We start from the raw sequence: 17,929 nt of genomic DNA, 5'->3' as shown, positions 1-17,929 counted from the left end.
CAGCCAAGGCTGCCCCTGACCTTCACATCTCTAACCAGTCCATCTCTGTTGATAAGGACAAGATCCAGCAGGACACCCTTCCTTGTAGGCTTCTCCACCATTTGTGACAAGAAGTTATCATCAATGCATTGCAGGAGCCTCCTGGACTGTTTATGCCTTGCTGTATAGCCCCTCCAGCAGATGTCAGGGTGCTTGAAGTCTCCCATGAGAACCGGTGCCTGTGATCGTGAGGCTACTTCCAGCTGTCTATAGAAGGCCTTATTGACTTCCTCTTCCTAGTTAGGTGGCCTGTAGTAGACACCCACAACAGTGTCCCCCATGCCGGCCTGCCATTTGATCTTTACCCGTAAGCTCCCAACTGCCCCTTCCTCCTCGCCCCCTAGGCAGAGCTTGAATCATTCCGGTTGCTCTCTCACACAAAGAACAACTCCACCACCTTGCCTTCCTGGCATGTCTTTCCTAAAAAGCACACAGGCATCCATGACAGCATTCCAGTCATGTGAGCTATCCCACCATGTCTCCGTGATTGCAATGAGATCACGGGCCTGCGATCGCACACAGATCTCTCGCTCCTCCTGTTTGTTCCCCATGCTGCATGCATTGGTGTACAGGCATTTCAGAGAGGTAGTCATGCCTGCAGGTTTCCCAGGAAGGGTGTTGGGGGGTCCCCCATAGCCATGTCCCAAAAACACATCCCCAGCTGCATGTACCTGTTGGAGGCCCCCCAACCCAACTTGTGTTTTGTTGTCTAGCCTGTCTGTATGACAACCCTCCCTCCTTACCTAGTTTAAAGCCCTCTTTACTAGGCTGGCTAACCTGTTTGCAAATGCAAATGTGCCCCACTTGMTGAGGTGAATCCCATCTCCCCCCACCAGTTGTTGGCCTTCAAACCATGTTCCGTGGTCATAGAATCAAAAACCTGTTGCCAACACCAATGGCGTAGCCAGCTGTTGATTTGGAAAATCTTCCTATTCCTCCTCCTATGCCTCCCCCTAATTGGCAGAATCGATGAGAAGACCACCTGGGCTCCCAGACCCTTGACCACCATGCCCAAGGCCTTGAAGTCTTCCCTGATTGTCTCCAGTTTTCTCTCTGTAACGTAAGCACCCACATGAAAGAGCAGCAGAGGGTAGTAGTCTGACGAGCGGACAAGCCTTGGTAGCCTTTCAGACATATCTCATATCCTTGCCCCCAGCAGGCAGCAAACCTCTCTAGAGGAGGGGTCAAGTCAGCAGATAGTCGCCTCCATCCCCCTCAGCATGGAATCACCCACTACAACCACTTGTCACCTCTTCTGAGTGGTCACGCAAGGCACAGGGTCAGACAGCCCAGTTGTTTCCCTTGAGGCCAGGTCCGGATTCTCCTCATCCTGGAGTGCATTAAGCCTGTTCTTCAACTGTAAGTCCAGGTCTACAGGAGGATTAGGTGCCTTTCTTCTTTTTGTTTGAGAAGCAACTAGCTTCCAGCTTTCTTCGACAGTGCTGTGCTGAACTATTTCACTCTTCACAGAGTCCTCCAGCAACTCCCTTGCTGCAGGGGTTTGGGACTCCTGAGGCAGTACGGTCTCCAAGAAGGCCCTATCTATCTGGTGCTCACTTTCTCGCATGTTTTGCAATCTACTTACTTCATCTCACAGCTCCCTGACTAATATGCCTCAGTGCCACTAGAGACATATGTTAAGTTATTCAGATCCCATTGTTGCTATTAAGAGAGCTGTATTCTACTCTTAAAGTTTACTTGCTGTGTCCATGGGCTTGAAAAGCAAGTCTGTGAACCGTTGGATGGGCAATGTAGGGATATATTCAAACTTAGCAGCTGGGAAGCTGTTGTGTGGTGGATGAACTACCACTCGCACCACACTGTTGGATGGTTCTCCCATCTCACCTCCCAGCCCCATGCAGGGAGGCAGTTTAACTACCCTGATCACATACCCAGTTCACATCAAACTGGAGCAATCCAGGGAGTTTCCCATAACAGCTAATCAGCTGAGTAAATGAGGGAGCAGGGAGCTCTGCAACAGCACAAGGTTACTACCCAGCTATCTGTGGGGACCTTGGACCTGAATTCGTCTAGGCTATGCTGGGAAAATGCTAAAAAGGGAACTGTGCTTTTAGAGGTTGAGGTAAGTGGAGAATAACCCGGTGTCAAAGTTAATGAGAATCATAGCTTTAGAAACAAGAACAAAGAATTGCTAACTTTGCAGATCCTATCTGCTTGTTAGAGAGGCACCTCTCCACTACCCTGATATCCAGTTCATTAGCAGAGAGCAGGGCCAAAGGAGTCATAGGTTGGGATGGGCTGCCCCTGTGGCTTAAGAGAGAATTGTTCATTTTTATATGTGTGTTCATTTCAAAGAGCCTGAGATAAAGTGTCTTGCAGCCCACCCAATGTGCAAATCTGTGGCACAAACAAGACTGTGTTGCATGCCCCAAATTGTGGCATGATGACCAGCGTACCTGAAGGTACAAGACCTGCTGAGATAGTGTTGGGAGATTGTATAAGAAGGAAAGATCCAACACTGCTGCAATCTCTACTGCTCTTTGGAAGCAGCCCTTGGAGTACAGTGTCATCTGAACCACATCTAGCATTGTCTAGGAGATACGATTCATTGGAACGAAGGGTGAGATATCAAGTAAGCAACAGATCCAGTGTTCAACCTCAGTCCTCAAATTCTTTAATTAGTAATTTAGTCTTTATCCTCTCTCTTATCTTCCTCTGACATAGGAAGGGCTACAGTAGAAGACAGAAGTGAAGCAGGAAGGAACTAACACCTCTGATTTCCCAATGCAGAGATCTGAGATCTGCAGCACAGGCATTTTTGATTGCTGCTGCAYTTTCACCTTCAGACTCACAGTTTGTGCTGGTTCCCACAGCCAAGCAGAACTAGCCTTCTTGGAATTGCTTTATTGTCCAGTGTGAAACCAAGGGACGAGAGATGTTGGTAACTCCCTYGTCCTCTCATCTCCAAACAGGGCACGTAGAGCAGCTAACCGAGCCCTCTCCCTTATTCTCTAGTCTGCTGAATGTTGAATGCTGCAGCTGGCTGTGTATTAGGACTCTTAAACTCAGAAATACAGGCCTGCTATAATAGCAGYGGCCTTGAAAAGTGGGATCACACAACTCTGTGTAGAGGAGTACAAGCATGAGAAGGGACAGGGCACAAGCTAACTCTGGAAACACAAAGGCTATAAACCTATCAGTGGTCACCATACAGACCTGGATGTGGGCAAAAGCAGTTTCAGAGGTAACAAAGAATGAGTACCCAACATAGGTGAAAAAGCACTGTATACAGTAAATTTGGATGGACATAATAATGAGTGTCAGACCAATAAGCAAAGACTGAAGTGTAAAAGTATGTCAGAAGACATATAAAAATAGCCCCAGATGAAAGTCTGGTGCCATCAACCTTCAGATCCAGGGGGTAATGGAGCATTAGATGATAATGAGCATAACACCATGAAAAGTGGTACAAACCTGCGAGTGTGTGAATAACAATTTTACCTGCATTGTTATTGTTGAAACTTCTTTTGTATAATAGGTTCATTTCTTTATTTTTCTTTCTTTTTCTGTAATAAATAGAACTGAATTCATAGTGATTATTTGATTAGACTGTTAAGATTTCAGTCGTACTAATACTTTCTTGGCTTTACATACAAAATGTGTTTCTCTTCGCCCATAACAAAATTTTTAGAAAAACCTTCCTTTAAAGCAGGTCCTACTTGTAAGGAATAAAAGCTAATTACTCCAGTTTATTAAGGTAATCTTACCCAGTTAGCAGATAAAGACACTAAAGTGTATGAGTCTAAATGTGATCTAGGGGTATCTACATCAGTTGCCTTCATCTTGCCTCCATCCATAGYGAAAGGAGAGAATCAGGCAATTCCTGGGCACAACTCAACTCATCTCAGCCCATGGGGGTAGCTTACCCAGACATACCACGCTGGCATCTTCTCTGTGGTTGCAGTTACTCTCTCCCCATGGTCTGGTACCACACTCAGAGAGGGCAGCCTCTGAACCTGTGCAGTTCACATCATCCAGCCAGTACATATCCTAGCCCAAACCGAGCTCTAGGTGGAGCAGATATGGCTGACCCACAGCCCAGCTGCCGGCACACCACTTCTGCATCATCCAAATCCCAGCTGTCATCACATACACTTCCCCATTGCTGGTTATGCAGCACCTCAACTCTCCCAGAACCGTTTGAGCCATTCACCAGTCAGACCTCAGTTGGGTCTGAAATTGGAAGAGATAGAGATGTTATCTCATGCTGGTAGACCTACTGATGGAGAGATCAAGTATATGATGTGACATGGAGAATGACTCCCCACATGTTCAACGCTTATCTTGGCTCAGTGTTAAAGATTCAGGGATTCTCATGTGGAAAGAGCATTGCCATAGACAAGGAGGGAAGATTGGTCCAGTAAGCTCCTGCAGTGTTAGCACCCACTAGTTCATCAGCAGATGAACAGCAGCTACCTGAGCACACCACACCAGCATCTTCTCCATGGTGGCACTTATGGATTCCTTTAGGCTTGGCTCATTTCCCTAGGTACACAGCTGCTTTCCACATGTCATGCAAGCCAGCTCTTAGCTTTCTAGCTTCCTGATCAATCCTCTCTGAGCTGTCCAATCCCTCATTTTCCAAGCTTCTGCAACTCAGTGTGYATTCCTTGTTTCCCATATGCCTCTGCTCCTCTGCAGACTAGAATATGTTCATGTTTTTCAACTATCACAACAACCACTTTTAACATATCAGTCATTCTGTTTCCCTCTGGTTGGTTACCTATATATTTTCGATGTACATGGAATTATTTCATTAACAGTATTGACTCGACTACGTAGTGTCTATCATCATATTGCAAGCACTGTCTAATGGGGTCCTGCATGGGATCCTGCCTGGCTACCCATAATCCCATTCTGGTTTTTGGCAATCCCATAGAAGCAATATCCTGAAATATAAATTGCCRCCAGGGGCTGGAGGTGGTATAGAGCCTGGTACTCTCTAACAAGGGCACTGCCAGACTTTTGAGCAGGGAAGAGTCTAACCTGATGACTTGCCAGTCTTTGCAAGAATTTGGTCCACAGAGCTGAGAACAGAATCTCCTCCCTACCTGAGCAAAGGTTTTTTTTCTGCTGCTTCCAGGCAGCTGTTTTGGGGTATGCAGTGTTAGCTGCATCACTTAAGAGTCTACTATACAAAGTAGATGACCAGTGATCAATAACACCTTAACCTCCAGCCAATATCTTTCCTCTGGCAGAGTCCTGTGCTCCCAGAGTCTCAAGAAGACCAGTGTCCCCAGATACTATGCACAGGAGAGTGTTTAGGAGCGAAGCAGAAGGATGTGATTTAGTTGTCCACACACAGAGACATCCTGTTCCTACAGGTCCTTTATCATATCTGCAAGCCCTACAACAATGTCATACACCTAGGGCATCTCAGATGACTCTAAATACCTATTTGTAGGCTGATTTGGACTCCTAACCAGTACTATCAGTGGAATTTGCAAAGGTTTTCAACTTAAGAACTGTAGGGAAACAAGCTCCAGGCATCTACTTAGAGATAAGCTGAACTGTTCTGCAGCTTCCACTGACTACAGTGAATAACTATTAAAAAAAGTGCAGAAGGAGGAAAGAAAAAAACAGTAAAATTCTGCTTAAATGTCACAGAATACTTTAATTTTCACAAATGCACAAAAATTAAAAGCATGAACCTGAAATATTTCTATGCATCAAATGGCTTTTGCATGCAGTCCTTTGGTATCATGAGGTGTGCGTCATGCCTTGTATTGCTTGGGGTGACTGACTGAGATGGTAGGGAGATGGTTGATAGATTAATCTCTAGAAATCCAACTGTAGAGAAGGCTGTCCCTATGGGACAGAGCTGAATCACTAGAGTTTTGTTTCTGTAGTGCTCACAGGCTGTGTTGACAGAGGGAAATCTTAGATGAGGGAGTGGCTCTGGGGTCCTCTGAAGGGCTGCAGAGGTTTATGACAGCTGGAAGGACCATGCTAGAGTCAGAGAGGGGCAAAGACAGCATGGGGCAGTCACAAGATGAAAGTCAATCCCTCCTAGCAGAACCAGACACAGCACTTGGTACCTGGCACTGTATAACCTGAGGACAGAACCAGCAATACAGTTTGGCCCTCAAATTCTGTACTAGGCATGACACATCTGCCCTCAGGAGCATCACATTCTGGCAGGTACCAAGATGGCCCCAAGCCACCAACAACTCCTACATATTGGGGCCAAGAGTAAGCCTCACAAAGCTTATCCCCCTTGCTCCATTGTCATACTGTGAGCCCAACACTCTTTTCCATCTCTAGTTGGCTGGCACATGGCTGTCATAGCATGGTATCTTCTCCAACCAGGTGAGCTCCTTTGTTGCTAATATCTTCAGTAGCAACTGCTCTTGCTGCCAGCTGCTCTGCTCCATGTGTTGGAAGGGAGCTGTCAGAGATGAGCAGATCCTCCATGTGCACAAAGCCTGTAGAGCATAGGGTTTCAGTTACAGGATTGCATTGCAGGAAACAGCCTGAAATCTGTCCTTTTAATGAGGCAACTAAGGGTGCTCGCTGAGGTGCTGCTTTTGCAGGAGGCTGATACCCCTCATACCCTTCTCTAGACAAAATCTTCAGCATTTGGCAAATAAATAGGATACACCTTGCCCTGAGAAAGATATCTCCCTCATTTGATCATACACAGGCCTATAAGTAACACCCATATCAGTGAGACAGACAGATAAAGGACATGCTCTCCTGGACTCCAATGCAGAGTTCACACTAACTTCTCTGAATCACCTAGCCCTTTGTAGCCTGTCTCTCTTGGCCCCTTCCTGCTATCCTTTCCCTTTTCTGAGATGAAAAAGGTAGAGGACTGCATTGATAAAACTAGCAGCATGAGGAAGAGATTGGCCAGCCTCTAATCTCGCCTTTCATCTCTCAGAAAGGACATGTATGGTTGTTTATCATGGGCATCCTGGTTTCCAGAAGTGTCTACCACATCCCTAAAATTCAGAAATGGAACAGTTCCTGGTCCTTTCTCACTGCTTGGGTGAATGGTGAAATATTCCAGGTGCCGTTCCAAAAGGACAGGTGGGAATCAGCAGAGCTGCCCTTTGTATGAGGTAAATGAACCCATGTAATGTAAAGTTTGTGCAGACAGGAGAAAGAAATGCAGCCCAACATTCAAGAAGGCACTCCCATGGCAGTTCCACAAACAAGTGTGTCATAACCCAAACRTGCCATAAGATGTCATAACCCAAAGACAGTGTCTAAGTGGAAGGAGAAAACTGGCAAGAAGGAGAATGAGAGAAGTGCAAAAGGGACTGGGAAAGAAGAAGTCAAAGCAGAAGAGGAAGTTCCTTTCAATATGAGCCAAAGCAATATTCTTCTGTTCAAAGGTTCACTGTCATCAACATTTTGAACAAACTTCATTTCCAGCCACTCTCTTCCTCTACAATTTCTGCTTCCCTATTCACCTACAGCATAGCTCACCTGAAGTGGAACCAAAAGCCCTATTTTGTATTCTTCTCCTCTTCCGGTACAGAACAACCCCCAAAAGCAGCATCAAGACTGGYGTCATGATTGAAACAAGCAATGAGAACAGTGGCAGAGACTGTGAAGACTGGAGTATAACAGGGCCTATGGGGAGAAAGTAAAATTCTGTTCATATAGAGCTAATTCAAGAGAGAAAAACAAATTTCTCAGCAGTGTACAAGGATAAGACAAAAAGGACACAACTTATACTATGGCAAGTTCCGATGACACAGTGGAAAATATTTTTTCCCTCATAAGGGTGGCTAAATATTGAAACAAAAACCAGAAAGGCTGTGGACCTCCATTCTTTGAGACCTTCAAACCTTGCCTGGTGAAGACCGTGTACAACATGGTCATGGTGAATGGGAGATTAGACAAATCTCTCCAGATTGCTTCCAACCTACATTATTCTGTGATCCTTGAATTCAGGAAAGAAGATTCAGAGAAAGTTTTTGCTAAGTCCCTGTCATCCTCATACACAGTCCTYTACATGTTGTGATACAGCACCTCCAGCTGCCCACTGCACTGGTCATGGCCATTCAAAACTCACATGCATGCAACACCAGGAAAGCATCAAAACTATCTTCGCTTCAGGAGTGGACTACTGAGGAAGTCAAAGTCCATTAAATGTGCCTTCACTCTGACCGCTCCAAGCAGGGAACTTTGTAGAGTGATTTATTCCCAGTAGGTACTGCTAGCACTGGGCCATCCCCAAATGGTCCTTTCTGCAAATCACATCTCACARTTCCTGGTTTCTTTTCTCAAAGAAGCCTCAGTGACCATTCTAGATTGAGGGGTCTGCAGAATGTACAGCCTACATAAAGGAGAGAGTTTTCAGGTCCAAGTGGCTCCCAAGCAGGTGCCTCCTTACTTGGGTAACTCGCAGAAKGAAGACATCCTTCTCAGACATGGCCTGAGCCTAGTGATACCTCTCTATCCCTACTGACCTTGAGAAGAGCCCAGAGGACTTGCAACTCTTTCTTCATACTTTTCCAAAGACAAGTGGGAAGAGAGGGGTCAGGCTGGGTACTGAGAAAAGTCTTTTCAACACCAACCATGATTCTCAGCTTCCCAATTCAGCTATGAGGATGTTCCACACGCTGTAGTTTTGCAGGTAGAAGTCCTCCTTTTTCTATCCTGGAAGGTTTTCATCATAAAGATTTCCCAGTGTCAGAATCGTTCCTCACCATCTCATACTAAGTGCTTACACAAAAATCCGTGTCTTAGGATGGTGTTAACCATGGTGCTAAACACAATTTCCATTGTGTCAGGTGGAGTCTGAAAGTGTAGGATTCAGCCTGTGCTAGATGAAATCCCATTTTCATTCTCCCTCCTGAGCCACTGACAAGTGCACAGTCTCAGAGCTGCACTGACTCAGCTTAAACAAGGGGAAAATGACAGCATACTTCGCTGCCTGAGTAGACCATTTTCCAACACAACAGCGGCCGCATTACCTGAGCACACTACGCCAGCATCTTCTCTGTGGTTGCAGTTGTGTTCACCCCATGGCCTGGCCAAGCACTCTGAGAGAGTACTTTCCATTCCTGTGCAGTTCACATTGTCCAGCCAGATGGCATTATGTCCTTGTCCAAATTGAGCTTTGCCAAGAGCCAAGAGTGCTGTTCCACAGCCCAGCTGCTGACATACCACTGCAGCATCCTTTATGTCCCAGTCATCATCACAAATAGTTCCCCAAAGCTCCTTGTGATGCACTTCAACTCTCCCTGCACAGAGATTTGAGCCATTCACCAGTCGCAGCGCTGTGGGATCTGAAACATGAGAAGACCCACACTTTTTGCAAGTGGACACAAAACTTTCATTCTTGGGAAATACCTCCATTGCTTGCCTCTTTGAGAAAGAAGTGCCTAGACCTGTCATTATACTGAACTTCTCCAAACACCAGAGAGAATTTGAATGTTTAAACATAGGTTTTAGTTTAACATAAGCTAGAAYAAGACAATTTATGGAATAGAGAAAATTCAAACACGCTTTCTGAAAAATAATAAATTCCTGATATATTGGGTCCTTTTTTCCTATCCTGCTCTCAACCTAATAATTTTTAACGGCTTTCTGGATTGCAACAAAATCTAAATATCATCCTCTAGGTCCCTCTTTCCATCTCCTCAGAGATTTCATTGTATGTCTCAAATTGCTTTTTTTTTTGTCCAGCATCAACTCAGTGTTTTTCAGGTTGCTCTAGTCTTCTGCCTCCCCAGGGTTTCACTGGCAAGCACAGCCACTGAACAAGGTAGACAGGTCCTCTGCAGAACAGCGATCACAGCTCTACTTTGGTATTTGATATTGCACAAAGTCAGAGGAGAGAATRTCACCAGTAAAGTCATCATTCCTCCTTTCTACAATGCAGTCCAATGCTTCCTCTATTTAGGAAAAAGATTACCTGAGCACACAACACCAGCATCTTCCTCATGGTTGCACTTAGCTGATTCCCCAGACTTGGACMTGCATTCAGAAAGGATGGATTCTGTCCCTGTACACTCAACATCAACCATCCAGATATGGTCTGACCCTTGTCCAAACTGAGCCGAGCCTGGAGCTGATACAGCCATCCCACAGCCCAGCTGCCGGCACACAACTTCAGCATCATTCAGGTCCCAATCATCATCACATATAGTTCCCCATTGCTGGTTTTGAAGCACCTCAACTCTCCCAGAGCAGCGATTGGAGCCATTCACCAATCGGAGCTGAGCTGGTCCTAGAATTAGGAAAGAAAAATGCAGGTCAAAAACACAAATTCTTGTAGGTCACCAAGATGGGGAAGATGGGACCTTAGACCATAGCCACCTGCAATGTGATGTAGAGATTATCACTGGCAAACACACAGAMATCTAATTCCATGTTCAGTGGCCTCGGGTATCCAAGATAAATGGATTTCTCTGWTGAGTTTTACACCTGCTTCCCTTAGGGGACACAATAGTGTACCGGTTCCATCAGTGTCACAAACATTGCTCCTTGCAGAGCTGCACCATGAAGGGATATGACGGTAGCTTACCTAGACACACCACGCTGGCATCTTCTCTGTGGTTGCAGTTACTCTCTCCCCATGGTCTGGCACCACACTCRGAGAGGGCAGCCTCTGAACCTGTGCAGTTCACATCATCCAGCCAGATGGGTTCATATCCTAGCCCAAACCGAGCTCTAGGTGGAGCAGATATGGCTGACCCACAGCCCAGCTGCCGGCACACCACTTCTGCATCATCCAAATCCCAGCTGTCATCACATACACTTCCCCATTGCTGGTTATGCAGCACCTCAACTCTCCCAGAACAGTGGTTTGAGCCATTCACCAGTCGGACCTCAGTTGGGTCTGAAATYGGAAGAGATAGAGATGTTATCTCATGCTGGTAGACCTACTGATGGAGAGATCAAGTATATGATGTGACATGGAGAATGACTCCCCACATGTTCAACGCTTATCTTGGCTCAGTGTTAAAGATTCAGGGATTCTCATGTGGAAAGAGCATTGCCATAGACAAGGAGGGAAGATTGGTCCAGTAAGCTCCTGCAGTGTTAGCACCCACTAATTCATCAGCAGATGAACAGCAGCTACCTGAGCACACCACACCAGCATCTTCTCCATGGTGGCACTTATGGATTCCTTTAGGCTTGGCTCTGCATTCGGAGAGGGCTGCTTCTGTCCCTGTGCAGTTCACCTCATCCAGCCAGATGTGGCCATGTCCCCGCCCAAAATGAGCCAAACCAGGGGATGAGACTGCCGTCCCACAGCCCAGCTGCCGACACACCACTTCTGCGTCACTTACTCCCCAGTTGTCGTCACACACCGTCCCCCATTGGTGCTGATGAAGCACTTCAACTCTCCCTGCACAGCGACTTGGGCCATTCACCAGCCGAAGTGCCATTGGGTCTGAAATAAAGGTATGAATAAGCCTGTAGGAAGAGCACACAAAGATAACCCTGGGCATGAAATCTCATGCCRGACTGCTGCACACTGTACTCTAAACTCCCTGACACGATACTTTCATGAAGTGGCAGCACCAGAGATTCCCACTGAACCCAGCACAGTCATTTCTACCATGTGAACACAGTCAGAAGCTCAGGAGCTATTTACTTGAGCAGAAAACAAGCCAGAAAAAATGGTGGAAGCAGCAGGGGTGGGATCTTCCTTGTGTTTACAACCACTCCTTGCAGCAGGGACCTTATTCTCATTTCCTGGCCTGCTGGAGAAAATAGTTATGCATATCCTCAGTGGCAGTAGGATACAAACATGCAGGAGAAAAGTGACAGAGGGTTACCTGAGCACACCACACTGGCATCTTCCCCATGATGACAGCTGTGGACTCCCCATGATTTAGCTCTGCACTCAGTAAGGGCAGACTCTGTCCCGGAGCAGCTCACTTTCTCCAGCCAGATGGGGTCATAGCCTCTGCCAAATCTAGCCCAGCCTGGAGCCGATATTGGAGCACCACAGCCCAGCTGCTGGCATACTACATTAGCATCTTCTAAGTCCCAGCCATTATCACACACAGTTCCCCACTGCTGGTGGTGAAGCACCTCAACTCGCCCAGCACACCGATTCGGACCATTCACCAGCCGTAACTCTGTGGGATCTAAAGGGAGAGCAAGAAAAATGAATAWACAGGGATACCGTGCACCTCAGTTCTATGAAGCAGATGCCTTGGCTGCGACTATGTGAAATCATACAATGCACAAGTGCATAATAGTGCTTCCCCCATTCAAATCAGCCTCATCAGTCAGATACAACAGAGGAAGAGAGACACTTGGTTCTTTTCACTAATGACAAGATGGCTACCAGCTGCCCATGCACTGTGAGAAGGTAAAAGCCTTGTAGGGTGTTTCCTATGGAGAAGATGGGAACCAATGCCAGGAAGACTCTTGGACATCTGGTTCAAACTATGAACATCAAAACAAATGTAAGTAGGCCTCCGAGGGTGATCGCATTTCCCTAAGAGAACACACCTAAAAGGAAAGATTTTAGAAAGCAGTATTTACAACAGGAAAATGAAGACTGGACAGAAACATGGCATCACTCTGTCACTACATAAAGGAAGTGAACAACAAAGAGAAGAACTGGCCAAACTGACAGCAAGTGCTGGCAAAAGTGTAGAGCAGTATCAAGCATCTACCAGTATATTTTGGCTGGAGGTAATCGGAGAAGAATCGGAATAGGTTAGCAGGGTCTTGAAATTCAACTGGTTTTAAGACTGTGCTCATAACAGAGAGCTCAGTAGGTGTTTGCCTAAAACATGAGGACCAGGAGAGTCTTTCCATGGTACCCTCGTTTGTTTTTCTCTGCTACAGCTCTTTGCAAAGTATTTCTTGGAGTCACCCAGATTTATTCTTTTGGTAACATTGGACTTGCATCCCATTGCAAGCTGAAGGGATAGTGGGGATGTCCTTCAAGCCCAGACCACCTCTAGCAGTCAAGAAAAACCATGGGACATAGAGTTGGAATGGCCTGGATCCATGTGCCATGGGTGTCAATGACCAAATGACTCCTCTGAGCACATGTACTTAAATATCTAGAGCAAGTTCACATTATGTACATGGTAATCTACTGATGAGCTGATACATTTTAAGGTGTCAAAAAGAGGAATAGCACAAACAGGTGAAAATGCAGATATTCTGTTGATATGATGCTTACAGAAAGGGTTACCTCAGCTCCCAAGCATTTTGACTGTTGCTCACAATAATACTACACACAAAGGAAAGCAATGTGTACAGAAGAAAATAAACTGAAATAAATGCAGAGGTCCCTACAGAAAAATAATCCCTGAAGCCRTGATCCAGACTAGACTTACCTGAGCACACAACACCAGCATCTTCTCCATGGTCACAGTTATGCGCTCCCCAGGACTTCAAACTACATTCAGTGATGGCACCTTCTGTCCCCGTGCAGTTCACCTCATCCAGCCAGATGGGATCATGTCCTTCCCCAAACTGAGCCTTGCCAGGTGCTGATATGGCCATCCCACAGCCCAGTTGCCTACAAACCACTTCTGCATCACTGATGCCCCAGCTGTCATCACACACAGTTCCCCACTGCTGGTTGTGGTGAACCTCAACTCTCCCGGAGCAGCGGCTGGAGCCATTCACCAACCGGAGCTGAGTTGGTTCTAAAAAGAGACAAGTGCCAAATATCCAAATGTCCTGGGAGACATGACAGAGCTGCAACTGCCCTGAAGTCAGGAGTCTGTTGCTTAAATTGTCACAGAACCTTATAGCCAAAGGAAGAGGTTTGAGAACAGTCCCACAACAAGAAGAGCAGGCTTTCCCCATGCACTCTTCTCTTCCCCAAATTCACAGTCCCCCAGGAGGCAGTGTAACATCAGGGCAGATGTCACCTTTGAAGTTCCCTGCTCCTTCCCTAGAACACATCAGCCAGATGGTCAGGGATTCTTCTTGCCTCCATTTATAGGAATGCAATGTAGACATCTATAGCCAGGACCATCTCAAAGCACTTCTGCAGCACAGCACCTTTCTTAGCACCCTCCCCATGATAAAGGAAAAAGGGAAAAGGAAAAGAGAAAAGAAAAGAAAAGAAAAAGTGACAGCCAGGGCACCAGCCCTGAAGGGACAAGAATCAGTTACCTGAGCATTCAACACTGGCATCCTCTGCATGGTTGCAGTTATGATCTCCCCAGGATCTGGCCAAGCACAGAGAAAGGGCAGCCTCCGTCCCAGCACAGTTCACTTCATCCAGCCAAATGTGTCCTGACCCTTTACCAAAGTGAGCCCCAGTTGGAGCTGACAGTGCTGGGCCACAACCCAGCTCTCTGCATGCCACCTCAGCGTTCATCAGGTTCCAGTTGTCATCACATACAGTGCCCCACTCTTCATCATGAAAGACTTCAACTCTGCCAGAACAGAAGTCTGAGCCATTCACCAGCCTGATCAAGGCTACATCTGGATTGGGTGCCCCTGAAAACACCCCCAGAGAGCAAATGGTCAGGGACCTTGCTGGGCATGCAATTCCCCGTAATGCTTAGGAGCAGCATCTTCCACTATGCAAGCCTGCAAGGCTTCCAATAGTTAGGATGTGCGCATAGACAGATTAATGACTGTGCAATCAGAGAGCAGCAAGGCTGAGAAATAGGCAAGGAGATGCAGCCTGGATGTTTTCAACACGGAATAAGACAAACAGATACAAGAGATGTGGGAGGAACATGAGAGCTTGGGAAGCTGAGAACAGCATTTAGAAATTATCTGGAGCAATGGTTTAAAGAGGCTGATTCTTCACAAAATCATTGGGGGAGTCATTTAACCTATCTGTAGGGATGGATTTGAGCTCAAAATTAATGGTTCTACCAGCCGGTGACCGTATATTGGTGTCTATCTGCGAGTCGAATGTGTACACTCATGATACAATCAGAGCACAACAAGTCAACAGCGTCTATAGGTGACGAATTTACTCAGCTCATCTTAAAGCTGATGCTGAAGGAGAAGCAGGTGYTCCAACAAATGCAGCCATCTGCTCTAGGATGGCATAAGTCATATCTCAAACACTACTGATGAAATTGACTAGACATGATTATAAAGGCAGTCTGCATTCAGTTCAAAAGAGGCAATGACTATGAACTCAGATATTTAGATAAGTTAATTCAAGCCTGTATTGGCAATTTGAGGAAGGAACTGCAGGCTGCATGAGACAGACAGAAAATTTCATTGCTAGCAGTGAACTTGCTACAGCATTAGGCTCTACTATGACAGAGGATCAGGGCAGTTTGACATTAGCAGGACCACCTCCTAGCCCATGCTTTGTGCTCTGGTCACACAGGGCTTTCTGGTAACCCCTAAGGCCAGCCATGACCAAGAAGGAGGAAATCTAGTTTAGCTGGTTGTCTTTTAATCTCTCCTCTTCCAAATTACACTGTTATCCACAGTAGATGAAGGAAGATGTGATGGGATCAAGACTCACCAGAGCACACAACACTGACGTCTTCTCCATGCCCACAATTGTGGACTCCCCAGGGCWGGGCCTCACATTCAGAAAGAGTGACTTCTGTCCCCACACAGTGTACATTGTCCAGCCAGATGAGGTCTGTTCCTCGCCCGTATCGAGCACCACCAATGGCCAACAGTGCCATCCCACAGTTCAGCTGTCGGCACACCACACGTGCTCCAGCTAGGTCCCAGTGATCATCACACACCGTCCCCCAGGTAGCATTGTAAAACACCTCCAGCCGACCCGTACAAGAATCAGGGCCATTTACAAGTCTTACTTGAGCAGGACCTGAAGCTGATAATGAAAGAAAGGGAAGGAAAGGAAAAGTTAATAAGAAATTTTGGAAAAGAAAAAGCTAAACAGCCTGGAATGCATTTCCTTTTTCAAAAGTCTCTACCTGTTGACTGAGAGGAATATGGAAAAATCATAGAGAGAGAAAAATGTGAACAGCGGCAGATCAGTGGGAATATGTTTGTCAAGAAACAGTAGAACACAAAACCAGAGTGACCTAGGCACCGCCTGGTCTACTGTCTATTTCTGCATAATGCTATGATTTTGCTTACATAAACAAAAAAAGGGTTCCTAACAGTCCGATGCAGCCTAACCCCCTTGTTCCTGTAACAGAAATGCATGATGACTGTATCAGGAGAATATTTTTACAGGGCTGCATGGAAGCCAGCTCTTAGGAAAACTCYAGGCTTTTCCTGCTAGAGACAGATGAGAACACAGTCCCTCAAAACCAGTGAGGCCAAAATGCTTTAAGATGTTTTGCTTACTAATGCCTGTTCAAGTGCTTGCCTCTGSACAGGTTTTAGGGTGCAATATATACCTATAGCTGCACATGTAATCAATTTTAAGCAAGAATGCACATTAAAAGTCATAGAAATGTAGGAAAAAATACTGACATACTCCAAACATCCTCTTCAAAAAAAATCTTAGCATAAATAGTTGCAGAGAGGTCTTCACTGGCACAGACAGCAGAAGAGAACTTAACGAATGTGAACTTGTCAAAATGCAGTAAAATGTCTCCCAGAAAATGATTATATCCAGTTGAGATTACCCCCTGAAGAAACTGTCCCAGAAGATCCAAGGAGATCCATCCAAAAGTTTGGACACTGTGTGATCTCAGGTGAAGGCTCACAGGACTAGAAAGGATAAAACAGATTGCAAGCAGACACAAGCGAGGATGTAAACACGGAATATAAAAGCTTTGACATCAACATAAAACTCTGAAAGTCCTGATATATAAGTGGAAATATTTTGGTCTCTATATAGTTAGAGGTTACCAGGTGATATGCCAGAGATGCTGTACACACAGCTCTGCCTGACTGCCCTGGGCTGCTTTATTTTCAGAAAGCACTCGTCTTGATTTCTCAGATCAGCCTGATCCAAGCACAACAGCACTGTAATGTTTGGTTTCATTCTGGAAAAGGAGGTAAATCCCATTTACTCACTTTTTTACCCTTCAAGATCTGTAGAACATCATCTAGGCTGAAATGGCAGCAACATACTCATTCAGCACACCTTTGATTTCTACATTTTTTTCCTCCCTTGCTTTTACTTGACTGTCTATCGGCCATCATTTTTCTTTGTAATTCAGTCTGTGAATTTTCTTTTCTTTTTCTTTTTCTTTTTTTTTTTTTTTTTTTTTGCTGTGTGACTCTACAGCTAAACAGTTTTCTCATCTTTTGTGGCATCCACCTTCTAGAAAATGCTGGCATATTTGAATGAGATTTGAGCCTTCTTCAGAAACCAACTAGAACAGAGTTGCTCTCTACCTGGCTTTGGTAGTTCTGCATGTGCCCCACTTCCTGCTATACCCAGCAAACCAAGGATGTTACTCACACATCACTTTCTAAATGTGCCTTATAAATTTGCAGTAACAACAATTAAACTGCACAGAAATGAAGAGGAGCAMCAGCACTCCAGTGTTGTGCATCCCCAAAATGTATGCAGCAAGCATTGGGGGACATGCAAGGAAATGCAAGAGCGTAGTAACAGACAAGGCAACATGCTGCCCAGTGCAAAAGGCACTCACCACATAGCCCTGCTAGGAGGATGAGAATTTCTGCAGTCACAGGTCCAGCACAGGCAGACAGCCTTTTGCCCATGGGATTTCCAGTCAGGAGCAAAAGACTTTTGCAGAAGCCGGTCCCAGCCTGGTGCAGAAAGAGAGCGAAGGCTGAGCTCAGTTCTACCATCACCAGCTGGAGAGGAAATAAAGATCTAACAGAAGAAGTTGTGTGAGAATGCTTTCTGCACTGGGCCTTCCCCCTGCTCATGCCCTCTCTTCCCCACACTTGTACTTGCRTCATGTAGAGCCAGATTTATGAAAGGGAACTGAATCTTCGCTTTCAGCTTTATCCTTGGTGGCAAACAAACATACTCTGGGATCAACTACTGTGAGCCTTTGGGGTGATGTCCTATGGTTTCACTTCACAAGAAAACATC

At 45.8% G+C, this 17,929-nt stretch overlaps 1 protein-coding gene across 1 annotated transcript in view; it reads right to left on the bottom strand.

The window, feature by feature from the left end:
• LOC146590963 (scavenger receptor cysteine-rich domain-containing protein DMBT1-like) overlaps nucleotides 1-17,679 on the bottom strand; it is a 33,013-nt gene extending 15,334 nt beyond the window's left edge. The window contains 15 exon segments of the mRNA XM_085313688.1: nucleotides 3,927-4,048; nucleotides 4,050-4,233; nucleotides 4,281-4,315; nucleotides 4,968-5,002; nucleotides 5,917-5,939; nucleotides 7,445-7,453; nucleotides 8,991-9,305; nucleotides 9,935-10,249; nucleotides 10,547-10,861; nucleotides 11,105-11,419; nucleotides 11,808-12,122; nucleotides 13,335-13,649; nucleotides 14,125-14,454; nucleotides 15,452-15,772; nucleotides 17,517-17,679. Of these exon segments, the coding sequence (XP_085169814.1) occupies nucleotides 3,927-4,048; nucleotides 4,050-4,233; nucleotides 4,281-4,315; nucleotides 4,968-5,002; nucleotides 5,917-5,939; nucleotides 7,445-7,453; nucleotides 8,991-9,305; nucleotides 9,935-10,249; nucleotides 10,547-10,861; nucleotides 11,105-11,419; nucleotides 11,808-12,122; nucleotides 13,335-13,649; nucleotides 14,125-14,454; nucleotides 15,452-15,772; nucleotides 17,517-17,679 (3,112 nt within the window).
• Between the last annotated feature and the right edge of the window lie 250 nt (nucleotides 17,680-17,929).

Source organism: Rhea americana, unplaced genomic scaffold, assembly GCF_003343005.1.
Source record: "Rhea americana isolate MKP2758 unplaced genomic scaffold, rheAme1 scaffold_393, whole genome shotgun sequence".
Lineage (NCBI taxonomy): Eukaryota > Metazoa > Chordata > Aves > Rheiformes > Rheidae > Rhea > Rhea americana.
This window is presented reverse-complemented; position numbering and strand designations above follow the sequence as displayed.